General features: G+C 34.9%; 1 protein-coding gene across 1 annotated transcript; it reads left to right on the top strand.

Moving 5' to 3' along the window:
* The first annotated feature begins 3,639 nt into the window (after nt 1–3,639).
* Nucleotides 3,640–10,339, top strand: LOC132611206 (uncharacterized). The gene is made up of 8 exons (XM_060325616.1): nt 3,640–4,536; nt 5,738–5,814; nt 5,945–6,113; nt 6,266–6,354; nt 6,445–6,609; nt 6,804–6,881; nt 8,339–8,442; nt 9,746–10,339. Exons 1-8 carry the CDS (start codon nt 4,032–4,034, stop codon nt 9,849–9,851), a joined length of 1,293 nt encoding a protein of 430 aa, XP_060181599.1. The 5' UTR covers nt 3,640–4,031; the 3' UTR covers nt 9,852–10,339.
* Nucleotides 10,340–14,747: the final 4,408 nt, after the last annotated feature.

Below are 14,747 nucleotides of genomic sequence, written 5' to 3'. Positions count from 1 at the left end.
TAAATGTTCCTTAAAATATAATATTCACTTTGACATTGATGGTTTAGACTTATTTTCTAAATTAAAAGTGCTAAGAGAAATGGTAAAAGTAGACAATCGACATATTCAATCCAATTTTTAAACTCAATTTTTTCCAAATGCTTATATTTCTTATAAAATAATGTTAATTGTTCCTATAATATTTGCCTAAGCGGAAAGAAATTTTTTAAGTTAAAAAATCTTACCTAATATCAACACTTCTCAAGAAAGATTAAATGAGTTGACTATATTGTCATTCGAAAAAGAATTATTAGAAGAACTATATCATAAAAATATTATTAATAACTTTGCATCTCAAAATTTAAGGCTTCCAAATAAGTTTTGGCTTTAAGCCACTAAAGTACTTGAGACGTCTCTGGACACGCTATGGATAGCGCCGTCTTCAGAGTAGATTTCCCGAGATACAATGAATCACTCAGAATCTTCTAATGTACACTCAAATAGAAGTTCCGGAAAATCCTTTTAATCTCTCAACTGCTTTTGTAGAAATGAAGAGGAAATAATGCATAATTTTATGCTGCAAGAATTGTTTGTATTGCCGGAATTTTGTGTTGCTGAAATTTTACCTAAGTGGTTGAAATCTATAGCATACCTATTATTTATAGGGAAAATAACATCGTATGCCATTTTGGGTAAACTATTTACCCAAAATGGCCATACTTTTTTTTTTTTTTACATTTTGCAGCCTCCATCCCATATTGAAAAACTTTTATTTACCCGAGATAGCTCCCCCATATCAAACTCCAAGATGCTATTTTTCCCTTCCAAATCTCTTTCTAATGTTGATTTCTTTTAGGGTACAGTGTGTATAAAACACATACATTATGTTATATTTTTAACACTTGTATAAACACTATATAAATTGTATATAGTGTATAAACATTGTATAACACTGTATAAACATCTCATGTAGCAGTGTAGAAGTGTGTATAAACACGTTCTTTATACATTATTATACACGTTTATACAAGGTTTATACATTATCTACAGTAGGTGTATAATGTTGTATATACAAGTTGGGGCCATAATTTATTGGGTCATGGGTTTGTAATTTAAAAATATGGCTATGCAAATGTAATTTTGTGTGCTAAATTGTACATTACTGAAATTTCTCCTTATTTATAAGGTTTAGAAAATAACTAACACACCTTTCCAAAGAAAGGATGTATCCTTAATATTGGATGACACCTTTTCACAATGAATATGTGTATCATTTAAAGAATGAATAACACCTATCACAATAAATTGTGTGTTTCAAAAAAGTGCTTTTAAATTTTGAATCACTTCTAAAATAAATTCCACCCACCACATGTCTCATTCTCTGTTTTCATTAATCTGATTTCCTTACTCAACTTTCCCATTCAAAATATCTCAAAGATATACTTCCATTAGCAACTTGTAATTGACGTATGTAGTTGATTATATTTCTCCTGGCTAATTCTTCTTGAATTGAGTATCTACTTCATCTTTGTCTTCAATTTTGACTGTTTCTGCTTCTAAAACTCATTGATCAAAGTCCGAAATCATGACAATCGAATAAGACGAGCAAGTCACCAACACAACCAGAAATGAACAATTGAATGTTAATCCAAGCAGTCCACTCTACATGTATCCTTCAGATAATCCAGAAACAGTGCTAGTTTTAGTTCCGTTTGATGGAATAACGTCCTGCAATCCCTATCGCCCAAAACAAACTAGATTTTATCAATGAAGAATGTAAGAAACTAGATCCAACCTCTACTCAGCTGCGACGATAGAAAAGGTGTGACGATATGGTGACGTCTTGGATCCTAAATTCTCTTATAGTACAGAATGTATTAATAATTCAGTAGAGTTGTGGCACCAGATACACAAAGAAATTAATGAGATGACACGGAACCCTAGACATTACTACTTATTACACTAGGATGAAGAAAAAGTGGGAAGAGTTGTGCACCTTGAGTACCAAACGGGGCCTATGCATAAGACAGAGTATACACTTTTAATTACTTAATTATTTTTCTAACACACCACTCGTATGCGAGTCTTGTTATTTTTTATGAGTCCAACACGTGATTTTTTTTTTGATAATGAACGGCGGCGAAACTTGAAATCAAAAACTCTGCTACTATGATATTATATATTGAAGTTTATGATCATCTCATTTAGAAATTTTAACTATTAGAAAGAACATCCTTTTAATTACTTAATTACTTTCTCAACGACCACGATGATAACCTCCAATGCCGTGAATAACAAATTTCATTGTGTGGAGAAGAAGTAAAGAACAATGGTAGAGAAACGAAAAGAAGACAAAAAAAAAAAAAAAAAAAAGGGAAAAGCCAATCTTGAAAACGCTGGTTTATTTTAGCCAATAAATGACAATTTTCTAGAGCAAGTCAACCAGATTAGAAATTACTCCTTCTGTTAACTTTTAATTCTTTTCACGCTATTTAAGAAATAATAAATGAAGTGCATAATTTATCAATGTACTCATATTAATTGGTGCATATTTTTACTGGATTTCAAAAAATATTTGAAGTAAGTAATTAATACTATAGGTAAAATAGAAAAAAATAAATTGTTTTATCTTAATATGCTAAAAGTGACAAGTAAAAGTAAAAACCTATTTTCAGAATATTAGAAAAATAAAAGTGAACGGAGGGAGTAAGCAATCCCTAAATATTTTCGTTAGTCGACAAAGGATAGGTATATGTTAGTTTTGTAACGAAAAGGGTTTATGACTTATATTTGACCTTAACAATTAAGGGATGATGAAGTTAAAACAATTTTGCCCCATTCAAGGATAAGTTTAGACTTTTTTTGTTTTAACATTTCTTCATTCTTTGAAATATATTAAACTCAAGTATTTGAAAATGCTAGAAGTTAATGAGTATTAATGTCACGAAAGAAAAATATCAGTATTAACGTAACGAGCAAGTTGCAAGATGCGCACCGTCATTGTATACCTCTGCGCCGCGTCCTATTCAACACACACTTGGGGTGTGTTTGGTACGAAGGAAAAGATTTTACAGATTTTTTTTTTAATTTTTTCACGTTTGATTAGTCAAAATATTTTAAGAAATATTTTTTCTGTAAAAACAATTTTCTTAAAAAAAAAAATGAAAAAATGACTTCTCTAATAGAAGTAAGAAAACAAGTTTCATGAGTGATTTTCAAGTTTATTGTTTCCTCCCCACCACTAAACACCCCCTTTCCCACCCCTTGACCCCCCACCCTTGCTAGAGGCGAATTCAGAATTTGAAATTTATGAATTCTTACCTTAATCTCAAACTAATTTATAATAATAATTGGGTTCACATCAAATATTTATAAAATTTTAATGAAATTTTTAATACACATATAGAGTACGACCAAAATCTACTGAATTTTCGAAAACCTGTATTTGAAGATCTGGATTCGCCCCTGACCACTCTCACCCCTGATCCCCGCACTCCCACTTACATACCAGCAAACACTAGAAAATATGCGAATGACTCGCTTTTTTCCATGAAAAACATTTTCCTTCCTACCAAACAGACCCTTGATAGTGAGAGAAAAAAAAACATACTAAAACACACACTTGCTCTTTTTATTTCTTTATCATAAAACAAAAAAAAAAAAAAAAAAAAAAAGATTACGTTACACGTTAATGTTTAATGCTTCATCTTCACACTTTCTTTTCCCTCTCCTAAAACCCCACTTTATTGTTAAAAACTCCTTTTTTTTCAGATCCTGATATTTTATTGCCCTGTCAGTATCCAAATATCAATTTTCTTCACTTTCATTAGGTTTAATATTATCATAATATTAAGCTTTCTCACTCATCTGACTTTTCTTTCTATCTTGCTTACTTTGAACATTTCTGATATTCTTAGTGTGTCAGAAAACTCACATATCCTATTCTTCATCTCCAAGAAATACCCACAAAAAAAAAAAAAAAAAAAAAAACCATTCTTGGATCAATAAAATTACCCAAAACTCTTTGTAAATACCTTTTTTTCCCGTTCTAAATGGACACTTTGAATGATTCTGAGAATGCAAATATTTCGGCAAGTTCAAATTCAACGATATTTGGAGTAGAATTCACACCATTACGGTTCTTGCAATCACCAGTTTCAACTTTGTTAGAATATTCCGGGCTCTTTCGGGTCAGACCCGATAACCCGGACAACTCGGAAACGGACCCTCTTGTAGGTGATAATAATACTACTGTTACAAATGACACTGAATCCACTAGTAATGGGGAGGTTTCAATTAGTATAATTGGTGCTGACGTGGAAGATGATGACGTGGCGGTGATGGATGGTGGGGTAGGGGGTGGTGTTGTAGAGGGGAGGGGTTCTGGTGTGGACGCGTCTACTGTACCTGTAAGTGAAGATGATGATGATGGTAATGGTAATAATATGGATTCGTCGTATCGAAGGTTTGATATACAGCAAGTTGCGAGGTGGATTGAGCAGATTCTACCATTTTCATTGCTTCTCTTGTTTGTTTTCATCCGCCAGCATTTGCAAGGTACATTTTTTTTTTCCCACTCTCAAAGCAAAAGCAAAAGAATGGGTGTGTTTGGTATGAAGGAAAATATCTTTTTGGAAAATGTTTTCCAGGAAAATAAGTGGTTTCTATTTATTTTCTTGTGTTTGGTAAATAAGCAAAAAATATTATCCTAAAAATCTAGGCAAATACTATGAGAGGTGGGGGTAGGGGAGTGACTGGGTGGGGTAGTGGGGATGAGGGCTATGGGGGTGGGGCTGAAGATGAGGAGTGCTGGAGGATGGGCACATAATCAATGTGGAACGCCATTTGTGAAACTTGTTTTCCCTACTTACCATTAGAGAAGTTATTTTCCTCTTTCCTAGAGAAAATATTCTCCAAAACATTTTGATCAACTGAACATGAGAAAATTGGAAATTAATTTCCTTCATACTGAACACACCCTTTGTGTATTTCGTCCTGATATTACTTTGAGAATATTGTTTTTGCTTATGCGAAAAGAAAAGGAAAATCTGAGTATGAGTTGTGAGGCTAAGCATGCTATTAATTTTTTATGAATCTGGTCTATTTTTTCCTTTTGGTAATTGATAGGCTTGGGATATAACGTTTTATTATACCCTTGAATGTAGTCTTCTGGCTGGCTTAGGCAATTGTGTATTTTAAAGGGGTTGAATGGCAATTGTCAATCACAAATTACAGAATCTGTGTAATGTACACTGAAAATAGGATCCACTCAATATTTTAGGTGTAGATGTAATTTTTTGGGTGATATGCAGTCATATTCTTGTATATATGTGTATGCTGTGGCAGATTAGAAGGAATACAGACACATTAAACGAGCAACTTGAGTAGTCTTCTGTTCCCATAGTAACTTCAATAATAATGTATGAGTAGCTGCATTGTTGGTCTCAGCATTTGCAAGGTTTTGAGTGCCTAGGCGAGTAGCAGTGAAGGTTGGGATTAACTTGCTAGTGTCATTAATTAGATGCTCTCGTATCCTCATATCAGGTCTTGGTGTCACAGCAAGCTTCATTGGATATATTTCTTTAATTGTTTTCTGGTGTTTCTATGTACTACAACTGCAATATATTGACCTATAGATTGTAGGACAGTTTACAGGATAAAGAAATGATAATTTCATGAAATTAGTTAGGAACTGTTGAACCCCCTCCGTTTATGCTGAATCACATTCTTCATTGTATTTTCTAATCTTGGAATGCAGGTTTCTTTGTCACAATTTGGATTACTGCCATCATGTTCAAGTCAAATGACATTCTTCGAAAGCAGACAGCTTTAAAGGTGTAATATGCGCTCCATTTGCTGAAATATATTTGTTTTACTTTCTATGCTACATTCATTTTCATCTATCTTTGGTACATAGATTAAGGGACAGTCAGAATCCTGCCATAATGAATTCTGACTTTTGCAGGGAGAGAGAAAGATCGATGTCCTTGTTGGTTATTTTGTGGTTTTTGTGATTCATGTTATTGGAATCTACTGGTGGTATCGCAGCGATGACCTTTTCTATCCATTACTTATGGTTCCTCCGAAGGCCATCCCACCTTTCTGGCATGCTATTTTCATTGTCCTGGTAAACGGTATGGTTCTTGACCTGCCTAATGCTTCTCCTGTTGTTCACGTATTATTATGCAATATACAGGCTGTTCTATTCTCTTTTGGGGGAGTGTAAAGCTGTTACATTAAAGTTTTGGTGGAAGAAGGATTGATCCTCATTTATTGTTGTTTCCAGATACGATGGTGCGGCAGGCAGCAATGTGTTTGAAGTTGGTGCTGCTTATGTATTACAAGAATGGCAGGGGCCACAATTTCCGTAGACAGGTAGACTATAAATCAGATTCTTATGTGGCTAATTTAGTCATTTTCTCCCATTTGTCTTTGCAAGAAAAGTGAACTCTGTTGGTCTTGTAGGGCCAAATGCTGACTCTGGTGGAGTATACGCTGTTGTTATACCGTGCATTGTTACCAACTCCTGTCTGGTATAGATTCTTTCTCAATAAAGAATACGGAAGCCTTTTTTCATCACTGACAACAGGATTGTACTTGACGTTCAAGCTTACCTCAACCGTTGAGAAGGTAAGGTCTTTTTGGAACTGATTGTATTCTGCTGAACAAATCTTGTTTTTCCTTTCTTAGTGATATTAAGATTTTTGTGGGGATCCTCCCCCTTCCCTACCCTACTTCTATCTTCTTCGTGTTTTTGAAAAATATGTTTTGCCTTGGTTCCCCCTGCTCTTCCTCGTACTCACCACTCAGTTCATTTTGTTTAGGTAAAATCATTCTTTACTGCTTTGAAGGCATTGTCAAGAAAAGAAGTCCATTATGGGTCTCATGCCACACCTGAGCAGGTATCATGTCGTTACTGGCACCCTTCTTCTTAACACTTACTCTTCGGAGCAATTATGATATTTACAACAAAGAGATGCCAGATATTTGAAATCTTTACTTGTTAGTAATTGAACAAATACTCATTATCACACCTTTCATGGAGAATGTTGGGTTTTGTTTGAGGGTGGTTATTATTTTCGTTCTTCTTTGGTTTGATAAAAAGTTTCATTGTCTTTTCCTTCAACTTCCTTGCTTCAATAGAGTGCTGGAGCAAATCCATTCGTTGACCAGTTTTCGCTTTTTGTTCAGTTTTTTTCCAAGGCTTCCAACTTGATATATTGAAGTTGTATTACCAACACTAAGTTACATTCAATCATCTCCACTTTGTTTGCCTTCACACACACACACACACACATATGGCTTGTAAACATTGGTTATCAAAAAAAAAAAAAAAAGGCTTGTAAACATCTGCGGGAACAAAATATGTTGACAGGATTTGCATTAACAAAGGAGCAATAATAAAGTTACTCCCGCCATTTTAGTTGAAGTGTCACTTTCCTTATTAGTCCGTTCCAAGGAGAATGACACTTTTCTATACTTGGAAACAATTAATTTTACACTTCTCATTTTATCTTAATGAGAAGCTTTTATATCCGCTCAAATGTTATGGCATGTTTAAGGCAAAAAGTTTCAAAAGTTTTATAGCCACACAAATGTTGTGGCATGTTTAAGACTACAAGTTTTAGAATTGTTCATCTTTTTCTTAAATTCACATAAAATGGTGCATATTATTATTTTGATTAAAATCTTCATTTAGCTTAACTGTAAGGAAAGTTAACCGTGAATCTCCAAGCAGATGAAATTGTTCAACACGGAAATGGCCATTCCATCTCTTGTTCTTGCATCTGGACAAGCAGGGCATCCAAAGATATTAACCTTTTTGCGTAGAGGCCTTGTGTCAGTTACGTAAAGAGGATTACATTTCTGGATTTCGTCTGTTATATGTCCAGGTCAAGAGAGTGGAGAGTATGATTTCGGAAGTACTTGTTGGACTAAAGCTAGGATGTCTCAAGAAAATAAATAATTTCAGCTAAAAATATTTTATAAAGCCGTCTTTGGCTTAATATAAGCAGGTAGATCTTTATGATACAAGCTAAATGAATGAATGGATTGAAGTGGCGCTATATTTTTTGAAGCTATAAATTTCAGGAATATTCTCTTTTTCTAGCTATTCCTCAAGTAATTTGTTAATTTCAACCGTTAGCTATACCTAGAAGTAGCTGGACCCTGGAAGGGTAATTTGTATGTTTCCTAGAGGCAGTGATAAAGTTGGAGCAGTAAGATACCTTCTTTTTTTTTTTTTTTGGTGTGAGGGGGGGGGGGGGGGGGGTGTTGCGGAGGAGACGATTGCGTAATCATACATTCTCTCATAAATTTCGAGCTTTATTTGAAACACCTTGTGCAAATATGTATCCAGGTGCATGCGGCTGGCGATCTGTGCGCTATTTGCCAGGAGAAGATGCATACACCAATTTTGTTACGTTGCAAACACATCTTCTGTGAAGACTGTGTCTCAGAATGGTAAGTATCTCTGAAGCACTTTTTTCACAAAAGCCTCTTTAGTTGATAATTGCATTACTAAGTGCTTTACATACTGTTTTCTCTAACAAAATGTCTGCAGTACTCCAAAAAGTTGTCAACTCAGATAACTTGCGGAAATCAGGGTAGTAATGTTAGTTCATAACAAAAGCGGTAGCAGGAGTAAGTGAAAGCCATGCCTTTTTTTAGTGAGCTCTTATCTAGGGAATGCCCATCGAAATAATAATGAATGCTTAGGCGTGTCAGATAAAAAATTCAATAGATAGTTACCCAAAAAAAAAAAAAAAAAAAATCAATTGATAGTCCATCGACTCCCATCTACTCTTAAAGTTCCTTTGGGTTTCAGAGCAACTGTGTTTTTCATTTATTGGAATATCTTTATGATTGAATCACCGGCTCACCCTGTAAAGTGTACCCGAGTGTATAATTCATCACCGTAGTTTCTTTCACCAGGAACTGTTTTAACTGATTATCAAGAATTTGAGTATTATAACACTAGAACAGGAGATGTCTTTAGGGATTTACTTTTAGAACTTCCCCCGTCTGCTATTATTACAATATATTTGGATAGACAAGTTTGATGCTATAATTGCAAATTATCGGAAGAGGAAGCGTGGAAAGTCCAAAGCGGGGTTTGTTCTTCTTTGATTTTAACATCTATTTTAACTGTTCCCATGTTTGCGGACCATGGATAACTTGGCAATTGATTTCCTTTTTGTTCTTGTTAGTTGGCCTAATTGTTCTTGATGTTTTTGCTGATACTTTTATCTTTCTTGCTGTATATTTTATGCCACTTTATTTGCGAATTTCTTTTCTTTCCTAGATATTTAAGAACTGAAGGTATCTTTTTCTTTATGCGGTGGACTTTCACCTCAAAATACGTCATGTTTGTCCTTGTTTCTTTTCTAGTCTATCAATTGTGCAAACTGTAGATGCATATAACGAAAATCAGGAAAAAAAAGGAGACACAGAGAGCAGTGTTTACATGTTTGATAACTGAGATAGTGATTTTATGCTTCATTCTTGAAATAACAACTGATGAATGATAATGGATTTGCGGATTCTCACTTTCATTTAAAAAAGCTGATTGCAGTTCCTGAGTCAGAAACAGATGAATGGTTATCGATTTATTGTATTTCCCCTCCATGTATCACTGACTTCTTTGCTTTATATCGTGGTTCCTGCTTATTACTGTATACATCATCTAAATGTGGAGGAAGACATGTATTGCTACCACAGTTGGTGTCCTGTAATTACTAAAAGGCTTCATTTACCTTCTCTTCAGGTTTGAAAGAGAAAGAACATGCCCTCTGTGCAGAGCGTTGGTCAGACCGGCTGATCTAAGATCGTTTGGTGATGGATCCACTAGCCTTTTCTTCCAGCTATTCTAGACTACATACAGATTATCCTCCTACGCCCAAGTAAATATCTGTTCACGACATACTGGATTCTGGGGGTTTCCCTGTTAAGGTTTGTGCCGGAATGCAGCAGTTGGAAAAAAAAAGGCTATACTTTTCATTGGCGTGGATTCTTTGAGGAAGAATTAGTGGGAAGAGATATACTCCTACTCCCATATCGTATATATATTGATTTTTTTCCCTACTATGAAGGGATGTGCTCCCAAAAGAATAGAAAGAAAGAAAATGTATGTAGTAATTCACAATTCCTTAACCTTAGAGCTTGAATTTTTTGTTTCGTCTGTCGTTCTTTTTAAATGCCAAAGGCATTATGTCTTAAAATATATAACATATAAAGGTGGTTCTATATTGCGCTAAGCAGTGCGCTGGAATTTGGGGATGCAGTTTTAGTTTATTTTACAAATTGTTCTGACTGGTGAATCTTGATTGGTTTTCATTATAAGAAAACTTTGATTTACGAATCTTTGTTGTATTTCTTTCAACCTTCAAATTTACATGAAATTGAATAAATGTGCAAAGAATTTGAGAAATACAAGGGACATCGAAGTGACTTTGCTTTACGAACCCAAAGCTTGTGCGCGTCACAAAAACATAAAGGTCAAAAAAGATTTTAAAAAACGGAAACTAAAATAAGCAGGCGTGCTATTTGATAAATATTTAATTCTGTGTCGTTTATAGTATGGAGAAAGGAAAATACCTTTCCCTCTAAAACCTCCATAGGAAGTAAGTCTCTAGAACAAATGGGAAGTTGCAGTTAGCTGTTGAATATTGCGTTTCTCTTCATTAGAAGTCCATGCACATTGGATCAGCACAAAATCCAAAAGCGAAATGATAATCAACTGTTTTTTGTTTGACAATATATTCTATACAAATTCACCTTGGTTCGATTTCTAGAGACAACAATATTTTTTATATTTAACTTTTGTTTTTTTTTCCAAACTCTCTAGGTGAAAATCCTGGATCTGTCACTACCTGTATTGACTTGACACACTCTTAAGAAGACATAAATAGAATGACAATTTTAATATATCGCCCTTAATTATTACTAAGTCATGAGTAGTTGAAATTAGTCGTCAAACATATTCTTTGAAGTTTTCAACTCAATAATTAATAATAAGGGTAAAATAGGTATGCAATGGTAAATTATCTCTTGGTTTAAAACTGGACAAATAAAAACAGGCATCAATTTTTAGCATACAAGACAAGTAAAAATGGACGGAGGGAGTAGTTTTCATCTTTACCTTTAGGCCTCATTTGTTTGCACTTATTGGAGGTCTGAATCTGAATGGTTCAGACCTTAAGCCATTAAATTACATTTGTTTGCATTAAGATCTAAACACTTATTGGGTCTGAATAGGTCTTAATCATTAAGATCTTGAATCAAGTTTTAATATCATTAAGAGGTATTTTTGTATGGAAACCCCAACCCTCCACCTCAACCCCACCCCCACACACTCTCCACTCCAGCCCTACCCTCACCCACTCTCCACTCCAGCCCCACCCCCACCCACTCTCCACTCCAACCCTACCCATCCACCTCAACCCCACCCCACCACCTCAACCCCACCCCACCACCGACCCACCCTCCACTCCAACCCCTCACTCCCCACCACCCTCACCTTACCACCAACCCCAATCCCATCCCACACCACCCACCACTAATCCCTACCCCACACCACCCACCCCCACTGCCCTCACTTCCCACCACCAACTCCACCCCCACTTCCCACTAAACCCACCATCAACCCCTACCCCACACCACCACCCACCTCCACTCCCCACTAACCCCCCACTTCCCACCACCAACCCCACCCCCACTCCCCACCAACCCCACCATCAACCCCTACCCCACACCACCCACCCCCACTCCCCACTAACCGCGCACTTCCCACCACCAACCCCACCCCCACTCCCCACCAACCCTACCCCCACTACCTCCCACCCCTCGCCCCAACTACCCACAACCCACTCACCCCTCCACCCCCACTCACCACCCACCACGACTACAAAACATCTCCACCATTACTAGTGAACATAAATGTTTTTTTTTTATCAAATAATATTTTTTTATTAAAAATTTGTATTTATTTTCTACTATTTAGTTACTTTTTAATTTGAATGATATATTTATTATGTTTAAATAAATACATTATGCACATTCAGATATTGAAAAACAAATAGTCTTAATCATTCAGTGTTCAGACTTAGAGACAACATCTTAATGATTCAGATGTGCATTCAGATTCAGACGTCTTAATCTTAATGAAAACAAATGAGACCTTAGTCAATATATGTGGAGAGAGATTAGTGTGGTGAAAAAGAAAGTAGTACTTCCTCCGTTTCATAATAAGTTGCGCTTTTAGCTTATGCACACCCCTTAAGAAATTGCTCACTCCTAAAAAATTAGGAGTGTTTTTACTAACCTACCCCTAATCAATGCCTAGAAAAAGAAAGCTACTTAATAATTCTTGATTATGTAAATAAAGCTAATTTTGGAAGAATAAGATCAATTGAAATTCTAAAGCATCACTTATTTGAAACCAAATGACAAGCCTAAGACACCATTTTTTTAGAAACGGAGGGATTACTAAATTGAGATCAAACAATAAATAAGAATAATTTAGTCAAATTACCATCTTAGTTAATGTTTTCTTAAGGTGCGTGAAAAGAAAATGAAAATTAAATTACTCTTTTATTGTTTTGATAATTGTTCTGAAAATCTCAGAACCGGTTATTACTTTCGAGTTTTATTCAGATAACTTTTTTCAAAAACCAATATAATTGTTTCTATTATATGTAAGTCAAAAATATACTCCCGGGAGATGCAATATAGCCTCATTTTAATAAGGTTCCTAAACAGACAAAATTGGTGGATACATGTTCAGAGACTCTGAATAGTGCTTATGAATCCAACCTATATCCTGATTTAATTACCTAACTCCACCTTCTTTTCCCATTCATGTGTGGTGTCTGATCATGTCTTATAACATTCATGTGTTGTGTACGAGTTCATTCTTCTATATACACGATGGCCTATTCTTTGATGATAACTGGTAAGAATATCACGCCTATGTTTCATGGTTGGATGATCATCTCTATGTTTTCAGAAGCATGAATCCTGTTTTTCATATACTTAACCAAAAATAAAAAAGTGCCAGGCCTAGCTAGCTTGTGAAATATAATTAGAAGTTCATATGTGAATTCATTTACAACATTTTATGCATAAACAACGTCCTCTATTGTATGCTAAAAATCCTACCTTACAACTTTAGAAGACCAAATAAATCCACTCAGCAATCCGTGCACCGTAGATGCTAAGCTTAAACTCCCAAAGATATCCTTGAGCCCTGAACTGATGTAACGTCCCCAACTTTAATTGGCTTAGGTGTGTGCTTGTAATATGTGAATACAAAATATCTATTATTACTTTACTATAGTACAGAAATGACACTCTGGTGGGACGAACATAGCTCTTTTAAATTGTACTTTCTGCATTATCTATGTACACACTATCAAATTATACTAAAATAACTTTATTTTGAGCATTTCTAAACACGTGTGATTGACGTGTCATCAGCAGCTCACATCATCAATTTTTCTAGAGATTTCCAAGAGGGATGTTAATTGAAACTCCACAAATGTTTTCAATGGAACATCTTAAGCAAGACTTGTGTGTCGTGAAGAGAGATTATTCCCAAGAGTTGGTCGTTTTGGCAGATGTTGCAAGGCTAATGAAACTGAATGCTTTTTATCTAAATGTCTTGTCCTAGTGTCTAAAATGAGTTACCAGTTAAGTGTTTCTAGAATTAATTTTATTGCTCTTTGATAACGGTATTTCATTTGCTTGCATGTGTAATTCTACAGTAGCATTGCTACTGTTTTAACTTTTTCTTGACAAGAAGAATTAGATATAACTTATAGTTCTTTAAAATGAGTAGATATTTTTTCGTGTGATATCTTTTTTTAATTAGTCGTTTTCCAACAAAAAAAAATTGATAAATCTTTATATGTTTGGGACTCCTGCTTCGAGTTGGTTTATTTTTCATGTGAGGTCTTTCACTTGGGGAAATTTAGATTTTATTTGAATATCTTTCAGGTTGCTACCGATGACTGTAGACAAGATAGAATTCACAAAATAAATAATTAATAATTACGGTCCCAAAGACTAAATAAGGAAGTTCAGATTAAAAGTATTGCCTGATGTCCACAAGAAAAAAAACCATTATGTAATTCTCAAAATAACTGTATCAGAATTTGAAACCTCCAAAAAGTTGTATCATAAGATTTTTAACTTTGGGTAGAGGACATAAGGCCTTAATGTTTTACCTTTTGTTGACATGTAGCTCTGTTTCTAATAAGACAACGAGGAATTGTGGACGGTAAGAAAGGAAGAAGGCCGTGTGCTGTAACAAGCTTTATATGATCTTCGTGCAACATCAATTAATGCCGCTAAAACAATTCTTGAATGACAATAGATTCAAGGAAACCTCTCTAAATACTTCGGATGAGGTATGTTCAAATTTGTGAATGGACTCACTACATGCTTCCATACTGAATGAATTTTTGATATATGAGTCTGTATTTTAATTATAAAACTAAATTATTAGGTTGGTTAGCATTAGACTAACCTTCCGATGACTCTTGCGTTTTTAATTTATTGAGCGTTTATGGACATAAATGTGAAATTTTAAACCACTATATGCTAAAAATGATAATGGATAAAAGAGGCCATAGACGTGCTCCCTTTTGTTACTCGCAAAGCTCAAGAATTTTATCTTTAGACAACTTTCACTTACTATTTCCGCAACTGAGACTAGAATTTTGGATGAAATGTTTTCATGACTGAAATAAATAAATAGATTTGGGTGT

The sequence above is a fragment of the Lycium barbarum genome, chromosome 9 (genome assembly GCF_019175385.1).
Source record: "Lycium barbarum isolate Lr01 chromosome 9, ASM1917538v2, whole genome shotgun sequence".
NCBI lineage: Eukaryota > Viridiplantae > Streptophyta > Magnoliopsida > Solanales > Solanaceae > Lycium > Lycium barbarum.
The sequence above is the reverse complement of the archived record's forward strand: the minus strand, read 5'-3'. Positions and strand labels throughout refer to the sequence as shown.

Bases quoted from the DNA above. Each gene is read 5' to 3' on its own strand.
- LOC132611206 (XM_060325616.1), top strand. From the start codon at position 4,032: ATGGACACTTTGAATGATTCTGAGAATGCAAATATTTCGGCAAGTTCA. The intron at 5,815-5,944 runs GTGTAATATGCG...TGACTTTTGCAG, and splicing joins GAAAGCAGACAGCTTTAAAG to GGAGAGAGAAAGATCGATGT. The intron at 6,610-6,803 runs GTAAGGTCTTTT...CATTTTGTTTAG, and splicing joins TTACCTCAACCGTTGAGAAG to GTAAAATCATTCTTTACTGC.